Source organism: Lissotriton helveticus, chromosome 5_1 (genome assembly GCF_964261635.1).
Source record: "Lissotriton helveticus chromosome 5_1, aLisHel1.1, whole genome shotgun sequence".
NCBI lineage: Eukaryota > Metazoa > Chordata > Amphibia > Caudata > Salamandridae > Lissotriton > Lissotriton helveticus.
This window is the reverse complement of record NC_136065.1, coordinates 1,879,920,934-1,879,933,283: the sequence shown is the minus strand read 5'-3', so window position 1 is coordinate 1,879,933,283 and position 12,350 is coordinate 1,879,920,934. Positions and strand designations below refer to the sequence as shown.

At 42.1% G+C, this 12,350-nt stretch overlaps 1 protein-coding gene across 1 annotated transcript in view; it reads left to right on the top strand.

Moving 5' to 3' along the window:
* PSME3 (proteasome activator subunit 3) overlaps positions 1-12,350 on the top strand; it is a 294,102-nt gene that overhangs the window by 65,926 nt on the left and 215,826 nt on the right. The window contains exons 2-4 of the mRNA XM_078645347.1: positions 2,757-2,789; positions 3,275-3,337; positions 5,274-5,378. Of these exons, the coding sequence (XP_078501473.1) occupies positions 2,757-2,789; positions 3,275-3,337; positions 5,274-5,378 (201 nt within the window). The remainder of the gene's footprint in view (positions 1-2,756; positions 2,790-3,274; positions 3,338-5,273; positions 5,379-12,350) is intronic.

Below are 12,350 nucleotides of genomic sequence, written 5' to 3'. Positions count from 1 at the left end.
CCAATGCCCAGACAGTGTCACCAGGTTTAAAAATAACGAAATTATGAAATAATAAGAATACAAAATGTGCTACATTATGCCTCATAATTTGGCATTCCTGCCGCATAATTTACTCAACCCTGCCGTATAATTTGTCCCTCTCCTACCGCATAATTCCAGTGGCCCTATCTGTCACTTTCGTGTATGAGTAGTTATCTCATTGTGCTGCTTGTAAACTTAAATAAATAAGCGGCATATTAGCAAGAACCTCGTTAAAATTATCGCTGTTTTAGCGGCAGGAAGCTGCCGCTAAAACGGCGACAATGGGTTTGCTAATATGTGTTATAGAATTCCAATAGAAGCCCAGGTTGGATGTCCTGCACATCTAACCTGGGCTTCCGTTGGAATTCTATAACACATATTAGCAAGCCCATTATCGTCGTTTTAGTGGCAGTTTCCTGCCGTTAAAACGGCGATAATTTTAACGAGGTTCTTGCTAATATGCCCCTAAATGTTTTAAAAAAATGACTTTACATGTGAATCTCCAACATAATACATACCATCTCATAGACTTCATTAAAGTGCTTGTGAAAGAAAATCGCTGCATATATTTACATTTTGGCCTTCAAAATATTGCTGAAACCACCATCTTACATCACAACTTCCCATAAAGCTTTCAGTTTCACTTTTGAACTGAATCAATGGTGCTGGCTAGTCTGTGACCTGTTTTACCCACATACACGTGTTTTTAAACCCCTGACTTGTCAGAGCACACTCCGAATTTATTTTTGTTAAACAGAGACAAAGTCGTAGGGTAGAATAAAATGCGCACTACTCCCAAGTCACTATTTGTGAAAAAAACAAGAGCTTATACCCTGCGTTGAAAACACATCAACACCTCGTTGACAACCCTATTCCTAAACATAAATCCAGTCAATAGAATAACTCTGAAATGATTCGATTAAATTATTAAAATGTAAATTACTATTGATTCAGGCAAACAGAAAGGGAAATGCTAAAGCAGCAGTTAGTGAGAGCATACACTCTCATTTTTAGGTAGAGCCTGGCCAGCGCGCATGCGCTGCTCTGCGAGCTATGCTGTATTGGAGTATGGCTTTGCAGCCCAGCCCACTCCGCCCATATTTTTAATTGGCTTGTGTCATTGTCCTTCGTAAACGCTGGCCTCCAATTCGTTATTAGGCTTGGTAGTCCCTCCTGGGTACTGCCTTGTCTGCATTTGTTACCTCCGATAAAGACTTAACCTTTTACTTGTCTTGTTACAGTCTGCTTTAAGTTGGCTGTGAGCACTATTTTGTTTAATCATTTGCCCCTATTCCACCCACTACGTCGCAGCACGCCGCCTGCTTTTATTTTATTTACTAATGGCAGTCCACTTTAAATATAGCGGCCGTGTTTCTTTATTTATTTTGGCAGCGCGGTCCGCTTTAAATATAGAGCCCGCGCTTACTTATTTTTTAAATTAATTTTTTTGTTTACTAGCGCCCATGCAGAGCTTTCACATTCGTAGGCTAAGAAATAGTACTATAAAATGTTTGTCAACTGCATTATTAGCATGAGCGAATAAGCATGACTAGATTTGCTCACGCAAAAATGTGAGTGTTTACAAGTTCACTTTCCTTCCAACCACTTTTTTCCGAACCCTGGAAGAAGTTTCACATCTGCCATTGAGGAGTAAAGTTCCAATCTTTCTCAGTATGGGAAAAGATTAGAGAAGAGTGAAAACATTTAAAACATGCAAGTTAGTAGGTTTGCACAGACCCTGGAACATTTGCTTACCACTACCTTCAGCCCCAGTATGCAGATCTACGGAACCGTGGCAACGTAAGGGAATGTCTCGTATTCAAACCCTACTATGGTATGAGCCCTGGCATAATCAGAGAAGCTATATCAGAGCTCTTATATAATGGGATTGCTACCATAATTCGTCGCATTACATGTAACAAAAGGGACAAGTAGATTTATAAAGCAACCTGCCCCATGGACATGTAGATATTTTATTAAATTCCACACCCCTGAACTTCCATCATTGCAAAAATGTTTAGTCAAAGGATCATGGTCCTTTTTCCCTGCCGTTACAAACCCTACTCCCCTCTGTACCATTCCACGCCCACCCCACAGGGATCGAAAAGTCCACTTCCTATGGCGAGCCAAATTTAATCAGGATGAGCTATTTTTAGGGCCTACCCCACCTTTCTGGCGAGCTGACAACAGGTGTTCTGATTGCTCACAAAGTGAATGAGCAATAAAAATGCCTTTAAATCTTAACTTGTCTCATTTGCTCGCTTTTAGAAACCGGTCAATTTGTCTTCCACATTTACTTTTCTTTCTGTGGCTGAAGTTAGAGGATTTTGTGAAGTGAACTGTGTGACCATCGCGATTAGACCAGTTCATAGGTCAAGTACATTATAGTTGGGTCAAGTAGATTATTTAAGTTTCTAAACCTACAGGTCTAACATTTTAATGATTTTTCGAGCCCTGCCCCACACACACGTGAGTTCATCTACCAAAGTATGCTGTAATCACGTAGGGATTAAGCTGTATTATAGCCAATTTAGTTTTTGGACTGTGGCATAGTGTGACCCACATGTGGTTGTCTGTTCAACATGAACAGCAATTTGAGGACCTCGTATGAGGCCTTTTATAGCTGTCCGAAGGGTAAATTCCAGTATACAAAATGGTACGGACCACTTGTGACTGAAAATCTTATGTTACTGTTTGACACATTTCTCTTAAACTGTTTTCCTTTTCTTTTTAAGGTCGATTGTTTCAGAGAGAGAATCACAAGTGAAGTAAGTGACTCGACTAAAGACTAAGAAATTCACTATATAGCATGCTATTGATTGGCTTATTGAATTGCACGACAATTTGTGGGCTGGTAGTTGGCTCCCTATGTAAGGTTCTGAAAGTTCTGTATTTTTTATTTTGGAGTTAATGCCTTGTTAAATGGGTGAATGCAGCACATAAGCTTGGAGGATGATATTGTGCACATTTTGTTGCAACCTTAATCTATTTGAGCAAAATGCGAATTGTGATGGTAGGTTATTTGTTTTATGTTTATTGAGCACTGTTCTTGTTGGGAACCTGTATATTACTGTGGTTAGAGAAATTGCTGCAAATGTGCTTTTAAACTTTAAGCAATAACAAAGCTGCAATTATTTTGAGTTTTTATACTGTCCACATCTTGGAAGAATCTATTACTAGACCTAGCATTGCGCTTAGGTCCATTCACCTTTCTGCATTTGCTTATTCTCAAAACTGCTGTGACTTCCTTTAGGCTGAAGACCTGGTTGCAAGCTTTTTTCCTAAGAAGTTATTGGAGCTGGATGGCTTCCTCACAGTAAGTTGTCAACGCTTCATGTGAAAAAATGCAATGTATGTCCTTGTGCCACAATGGTGCTTCGATTTGTCTGGGGGAAATTGGGGGGCTGGGGGGTGGTAGGACATACAGAAGACTCGTATGGTATCCTTAATCTCTAATGCATGAGAAGTTTATTTGGAATAAGGTGACCTCTGACTTCATGGCTATACAAAGTTGCACACATGTAAGTCATGACAGCCAGGATTCACCTCTTCACATTTTCAGTAGTAAAAAGCTCTATCTCCAACACAGTGAATGGAGTTCTTTATGTCCTGTCCCTTGTTGCCATCAATCCAAGGGACAGGCTTGGCTAAAATCATTCGGTAGCAAGGGACTGTAGTGTGACGGATGTTGCCTTTTACCTCTGGGTAATTCTTAAGAATGCAGGACCTCCCAAAAATGAAGGTTACAACTTTGGTCAAGGTAAAGAGATTGTGAATAACCGTAGCACTGTCACTTTACTCTTTAGCAGATTATCTGCAAGTAAGTTGAGACAAAACTCCGGAGAGCATTGCGTTGTTTTACTAAGGATCACTGTGTTAACACATAATGAAGTACTTAAGATACTATGATTGAAGACTGAAACCTTAGTCTTCCCATATAATCTATTGCAGTGATCTATATACAATGATATGACTGTACATGTTAACTAATCTCGAATCTAAATAGGTTAAGATGACTTGGGTCTTCACAATCTAAGGCTGCTCAGACTTGATTTTGGAGCTATGTGGGCTTTTATGCTGATCCTTCAAGTGTCGGGCTGTGTAGTAACCTCTGCTAAGTTCTCACTGGCATGAAAGAGGACTGATGCTTCAAGGCCTCTCTGTTTGCAACTGCACCTGGTGATTGATTCTATGTAGTTTTTTTGCAGTTAACTGAATAATTGAATCTGACTACTTGCGTAGCCTTCATGCATTTTTTTCAAACCAGGGAGTTACAGCTTCAATGATGAGACTAAGAATGATAGGTTTTCCGCAGCAAACCAATAGGTACATGGCTTTTCTTGTGATGTGCTTGCAAACTCATTCAGTTTGGTTCTGGGGATGGGGGACTGTGAAACATGGAATCCTCTTGCTTATTTCTTCCCTTAACTCCCCTCTAGAATGCGAAGAACGTTTGTTGACATACGTGCTAATTTGTGCTTCACCTTTAAGGTCCGTAAAGTGTCTTCCTCCAACCTGCCCAAACTGTGTAAATGTTTTTTTCTTCTCTTAAAAAAATAATAAGATGGTTGATGCGCTAAAAGCTTTCTAAAACGTTTTGACTAGGGACTATTGTGTCATAATTTTTGACTGTTGGTCAGTATTGTGTAATTGTTCACCACTAGTGGTGCATATAGAAACCGCTTCCTTAGAATGTTATTCAAATCTGAACTGGACAAAATTCTGAAATTATTCATTTATGTAGGTTGGTTGGCCAGTATATCCATTCATTTCTCTTTGAATTTACAAAACCCTGAACTTAAATGAGGGCAGAAGTAAAATTAGTAAACCAGTTTACATAGCGTATATCTTGTTTTAAAAGCTGATATCTAAAATAACAGTGCTACCTTTTCAGTGATCTTCAAATTCATTAGTTTGTCTGTAAACACCAGCAAACAAAGTGAGGCATTGGTTGTGATTTTCAATGTATAACCACAATCCTTCACCTAATATTGAAAAATACATCCAATTTGAGGATTGGGTAACAACTTTTCCGCATCTTCCTTATATTCGTGTTAAGCAGTTGGGTAACTTGGTTGATTATAGTCAAAGGTTCAAGTTCTGGTTGAATGACCGAAGCTCATTAACTTTTTGACATTGAAAGGCTGAGTGCACTCTATTAATCTGAAAACCCCTTTTAACATTTCTACATGTTTGCCATTTGCTAGTATTTTATTTCTTTTCATTAAGATAATTCTAATTCCCCCTTTTAGGAACCAGACTTGAACATTCAAGATTTGACGTTGATCCACTCTGAAATGAATCTCCCCATTCCTGATCCTATACTCCTCACAAATAGCCATGATGGAATTGACACGGTAAGCTTGATACTGCCTGGAGTTGAGCGCCATTGTTCTGATTTCTATGTAAGTTTGCCTGCTTTGTTTTGGAGGTGCTGGATCACATCTCTGCTGTCTTCAACCTCATGTGTATTTGCTCCCCAAGTACCCCACCCCCCAACCCAATACTATATATATATTGGAGTGGAGTCTTTGATTAATGTTAACTTGTTTGTAGAGCCGTGGTTCAACCGTCTGAGAACCTGATCTGTCTCCACATTGTTTGACTCTGGAAAAATGTTCACTCCCTGCACTGTTAGGTTCCCCAGATAGTTGATTTTTCCAGTTATACTTGGACCGTGGCCGTGCTGGGTTTTATGGGGTGACAATAGCAATATTTTCCTTAATCCCCAGATGTGTTTATTCTTAATCTAACCATGTTTCTTAATGTAATTTTTGTCTGTGAATTTTGGGGTTGCAGTGGTCTTCTACTTGTACATACGGCAGTGATGTTTTTTATTTTTTTTATTTCAGTTTCCAAAGTAAATACAACAAAAAGGAGGGAGAAAGAAACAAATACAATATAGAAATGAGCAGCATAGCATGCAGGGTAATGGCACATGGAGTAACACTTACAATGCAGCATATCAACATGGTGACAATGTGGTCATAGCGGCCCACATATAATAACATGGGTATCTCCACCCCCTGTCAGTACATTCTAGATAAACAAGTATACAACGCAATGACCAAACCACGGTTGGCTCTGTTAATACAGATTGATCCCTAGGTGTCCACAGATCTAGTGGGTGCAGGTAATTCCTGTGTCGAGACTGTTACCGTCCTGTACATTTAACAGGTATGTTTGGAAAGGTTACCAGATAACCACAGGTCTAGAGGCCAGTGGTCAGGGGCGTAGCTAGAGCTTCTGGCGCCCGGGGCTATCCCTCAGGTTGCCGCCCCTGGCATCCGCAGCCCTGTGATTGTGTAAGCTTAAGTCTCGGACTCAAATTTTGAATCTCATCTCACTGTCAAATTTCGGGCCCAAATATTTCTCACATGTATCATTTGAATGCTAGTTTTACATTGGTCTATTAACTAGTGCAAGGAAGTGTTAACTATCTGAACTCGCAGTTGTAGAGGGCTGCGCACAGCACCCCGGGGCCACTCGCTTAATTAGCAATAAGAGAAATGTTCCCTCAACGGCCACAGTTATTCAAAATATGTATATATCATATGCCTCATATAAATAGTGACGAATATACAACAACCACATTTTTTTCGTTTTTTTCAAAAAATATACATTTATTTTTTTATTCTTTTGAGTATAGGCATTGCTCTCACGAATACATTATATAATTCATTATTAGAAAATACAAGAAAGCACTAAATCACAAAATCCATATATCAAGAAAATTAACACAATTCATACAAAAAAGAGAAAAAACCACTGTTACAATAACATTACACAAGGGAAATAAATCTAAAACAAGAAAATATATATATATAAAAAAGAGAAACAATTCATATGTCCCTAAAGGTTCTCACCCAAATAAACAACAGGCACACTCATACATACACATTCACATGTACCACAAATGTAAAAAGGAAACTGGGTACTAGTGAACAGGGAGCCCCCTGTCACTAGAGCGGTCTCAAAAAAATTTGTGAGACCCGCACTCTGGTAGTCGACGCGCGTTTCGGCGGCTCTCGGCCACCTTCCTCAGGACCTTTTTCCAGATGAACAGCAACCCAGTGAGACCCAAGGGGACACTGTAAAATCTTGGTTTATATTCTAGGCAGTGGTAGCAAGCCAATATACCACTGGAAGGAAGACTCTCTTTCTAGTCAGTCCCTCATTGTTGATATGGAGATGTCTCTATGAGTATACCGAATTTATGTAAATGTGATGTCGCACATATTTGGGGCTAAGTCCATGTGTTACTGGGATGAACTATAGTTTGTAAATAGGGTTGCTTGTATTCTATAGCAGGAAATTCTTTAATTTGTTAGACGAAAACGTGTCCATCAGTTTCCGACCGAACACCCACAATGGAGGATTGTTTGATGTCGCCGGTCTCCGTGGCGTTCCCGTTTGACCCTGCACGCTGTGCATACACTCGAATCCTCCATTGTGGGTGTTCGGTCGGAAACTGATGGACACGTTTTCGTCTAACAAATTAAAGAATTTCCTGCTATAGAATACAAGCAACCCTATTTACAAACTATAGTTCATCCCAGTAACACATGGACTTAGCCCCAAATATGTGCGACATCACATTTACATAAATTCGGTATCCTCAGAGACATCTCCATATCAACAATGAGGGACTGACTAGAAAGAGAGTCTTCCTTCCAGTGGTATATTGGCTTGCTACCACTGCCTAGAATATAAACCAAGATTTTACAGTGTCCCCTTGGGTCTCACTGGGTTGCTGTTCATCCGGAAAAAGGTCCTGAGGAAGGTGGCCGAGAGCCGCCGAAACGCGCGTCGACTACCAGAGTGCGGGTCTCACAAATTTTTTTGAGACCGCTCTAGTGACAGGGGGCTCCCTGTTCACTAGTACCCAGTTTTCTTTTTACATTTGTGGTACATGTGAATGTGTATGTATGAGTGTGCCTGTTGTTTGTTTGGGTGAGAACCTTTAGGGACATATGAATTGTTTCTCTTTTTTATATATATATATATTTTCTTGTTTCAGATTTATTTCCCTTGTGTTTTGTTATTGTAACAGTGGTTTTTTCTCTTTTTTGTATGAATTGTGTTAATTTTCTTGATATATGGATTTTGTGATTTAGTGCTTTCTTGTATTTTCTAATAATGAATTATATAATGTATTCGTGAGAGCAATGCCTATACTCAAAAGAATAATATAAAAAAATAAATGATGTATATTTTTTGAAAAAAACGAAAAAAATGTGGTTGTTGTATATTCGTCACTATTTATATGAGGCATATGATATATACATATTTTGAATAACTGTGGCCGTTGAGGGAACATTTCTCTTATTGCTATTTTTTCTCCCCTCTGTTCCTTGGCCCTAACTTACCTTTTTGAGGGGGGTCCCATCATTCTCGCTTTCTACCACTCGCTTAATTATACTGGTGTGATTTTTTTTTTTAATACTATAAAATATTTGTCAACCTGCCGGACTGTGTGTCACACAGGCTCTCCCAAGGCTTGCCTAGCAATCATGCTCTTATGCACATGCTCTCTATGGCGGCCGGAGTCCTTAAGTCAGCTGACACTATGAATTTATGGTATAGGCCTGAGGCAATTGAGATCTGTGTTAGGGGCCCTCACACCCTGTTATAGTCTGGGCCCAGGTCCTATGTGGGACAGAGTGAGCAGCATGGATTTTAGTGATTCTTCTCTCCTGGTGTATTATTTGAGCTCTCTCCAAACAGCCGCAATGCCACATGTTCACAGACCGGTGCTCTCATCAGCGTGCGTCGTGACTGTCACTCGAGACCGACTACTTTGGCACTCACCTGGATCTGAAGGTGGGGTGTTGGATTTAGGGGTCTTTCGTCACTTGATGTGCTGTAGGCTTTAAACAGCAATACCGGATGGACTGAATACCCGACTGTAGACCAAGCTGCTTCTGAGCCAAGGGCAGAAAACAAAATGTCCTGTTTGAAGTGTCGTCTGGTGTATTTACACTTGGTGTGTAACTTGTCAGTCGCACTAGAGATCTAGAGATATTTATGCCAGTTCATCAGGGCAGGCTCTGGTGATGCTCATTCCACTACTACTCTGAATGCGTCATGTGCATCATATCTACTTGCCAACAGTCACTATGATACAAGGATTGCTTCTGTGTGTATACAGAACATGTGGAGAGTTATTTATTGGCGCCCTACCACTGACCTCTTTCTCTGTAGATACCTTTACTACAACCCTCCAACAGTGCAACTTCATCTCTTCGTAGCCCCTCCCCCTCATGACCTTCTCCTCAAACCTCCTCACTACCACCCTCCACCAGTGCCCCTCATCTCTCTGTATCTACCACCCCCCCCCATGACCTCCTCCTCGCATTCCCTCACTGTCACCCTCCAACACAGCCCTTCATCTCTCCAAAGCCTCACTACCTCAGGACCTCCTCCTCGGATTCCCTCACTACCACCTTCCAACAGTGCCCCTCCTCTCTCCAAAGGCCCTCCTCCTCATGACCTCCTCCTTCGATTCCCTCATTGCCACCCTCCACCAGTGCCCCTCCGCGCCCATTGCCCAGCCACCCCATGACCTCCTCCTTGGATTCCCTCACTGCCACCCACTAACAGTGCCCCTCATCAAAGGTACATTCATAGATGATGTGCTAGATAGTAGCACAAGCTACATTATGAAAGGAAATAATTTATTCTGTGTTTATATGGCCTACAGAAGTACCATAAGGCCCACTCGAGATAATAAGTATGTGTCAGGGATCTTGTCCCAGTAATCCAGAAGTTCACCTGCCAAATTTTTCTCCAACGCCTGCCTTTGTTGGCGTATACAGGGCTGTACATTTTGTTTCACAAAGTACTTGTCCAGAGGGCAAAAGTAACTGAAATATACTTGTTAGGAAATCTGCTTGTCTCACATACTACCTAAATCAATCAGATGGCCGGAACAAACACATTACTATTTTTTGTATTTATTTTTTAAGTTTTAACCCCAGAATTCTGCTGGTATAGAGATCATACTATCAGTGCTCTTCTAGTGTGGAGCTAGTACACTGAAATTGGAACCTGTGATACAAAGATTCATGCAATGTGCACGTTACCCACTTATGCAGTACGATGACTCCAAACTTTGATCAATAAATCACATAAAATCGCTTCTTTGGGAGCATTAACCTATTCAACTTTCTCAGTGTGATTCTAATATGGGACCTTCAGGAATAGACAGTGATCTTTGCATAGTTTTGTAATTTAAATCTGTGAACCTGCATGCTAAACGTGCATCTCGGCAGCATGTTATTAGCCCACTGAACTGCCTGTATCTGTAAACTTCCGACTACAGTAATAACTCTGCGATGGACACATTCTAAGTAGCATCTCATTCACGTTTTATCCAGAAGCATTCAGATTAGCTTCTTTGTTACTTTAAATGCTCATTCTTTTCCCTCTTTCTGCCCCCCTTTCTTGTCCTTTGGTTTATGGTTTCTCCTTCCCTTCCTATCCTATATTTTTAATGATCTGTTTTTTAAAATTTTCTTTTCCTCTTTTGTTTTTATGGGATTACTGCTTTAATGTATCCTCCCGTTTCTCCTCTTTTATGCCCCCTTACTATCTTTTCTCTAATTTCCCCTTTCACTCCTATTTTCTCTCGCATTCATCATGGGGTGGGTGCTGCTGCAGTGAAGAGCGGAGGCTTCAGAGAGCAGCTATTGTTTTCAGATCGTAAAGATCTTTGTAGCGCAGAGGACATAACGCGCTGGAGAACCGACACAGATTTTCAATTCGGCACTCACATGCACGCCTTCCACACACACATGCTCAAACACTGCAGCCAATGAAAGATCCTGCAGAGAGACATACGTAAACACCACCCTTAAAAGACAGACATTGCATAGGTGTACCGTGTAAGCAAGGCTGGCTGCCGGCAGATTCAGTCCATGAGCTACAGCGGGTCCCGGCCACGGCAATTTGAATTTGCCGCCCGGGTCCGGCCTGCCTCCTGTGATAGGCTTGCTGGCATCCGCTCATGAGAGGTGAGCGCGCAACCGTGGTTGTGGGGCGCGTGACTCGCGCGAAGGCTGGCCAATCATAATTCCCAGGGCCGCCGCCGTCATTGGTAGCGCTTTCGCGTGCTACCAGACGGCCCTGGGACGGGATCAGATCCGATTTTTTAATAACACAAACCGGACGCGCAGACTGCGCATTTACAAGGTGGGCTCTTCACACGGGGCCGCGCGGCACTGGCGGCCTTTATAATTAATTGTATTATAGAATTTAAGTGTCCCCAAATAAATTATAAATGCCAATGCCGCGCGGCCCCCGTGTAAAGAGCAAGTGCACCTTGTAAATGCCACTGCCCTTAAAATTGTGCCGCCTGGGGCGGACCGCCCCCCTCGCCCCCCCTCCTAGCTACGCGACTGCCAGTGGTTGCAACTGCGCATAAATGCTGCTTGTGGTATTACAAGATGTCATGCTGTGAAGCCATGCATTGAGTTTTGGGGGGGGGGGCATACTACATGCCCACTTACGAGCCACTTCACGCATAGCAATCAAAAGCGCTATGGCAACAAATACACTGGGATCTGGGAAGGTCATGAACGTACTCCCAACAGGGCCAATAAGGGAGCCGGCACAATCTCTACCTCTACCATATTACCTGAATATCGATCTCTATTCTAGTACAAGTCCATGTCATATGTGCAAAGTCCGCAGTCGGAGAGCAGCATCTTGGACACCTATCCGAGCGAGACGGGTTAATACGATGCAGTCTACTAGGAGTCACATACGCCCGCCACAGAAACCTAAAATGCAACAATTTGTGTAGATGATTCGGGGACACCCGACCTATTTGAGCGCCGCACTAACCCCACTGTACGTCTGACAGGGCGTACCCCAGATCCTGCTCCAACGCAGTCCTCGCACTGGTATCATGTCACGGAAGCCGCGCCACCACTTCTACATCCGTGCCACCAAGTGGCTCCCATCCCCACCATGTATAACCCCTGTCAGAATGGAAAAGTCTGGGGGTTCCAGGGGATAGCTATCAAGGCACACATGCAGTGCCTACACTCTCAAAAGCACAACGTGATCCATTGTGGTAGCTGCATGGAAACTGGGATCCTCAGTACATGAAAAAATGTGCCCCCGCAGGGAATAAATCACTAAATGTGAGCAGGTGAAATTTGGACCATGTGCGCTTCACCAGTTGGGCATCCAGCTGTGTCCTGCAAGTGGCAGCGCTGGGGAATATAATACACGTGCACCATTCACACGCATCAATTTGTGCCATGCCCAGCTGGTGGTAGATACTGTTTGAATGTCATGTGGATCACTAAGGAAACAGCGCG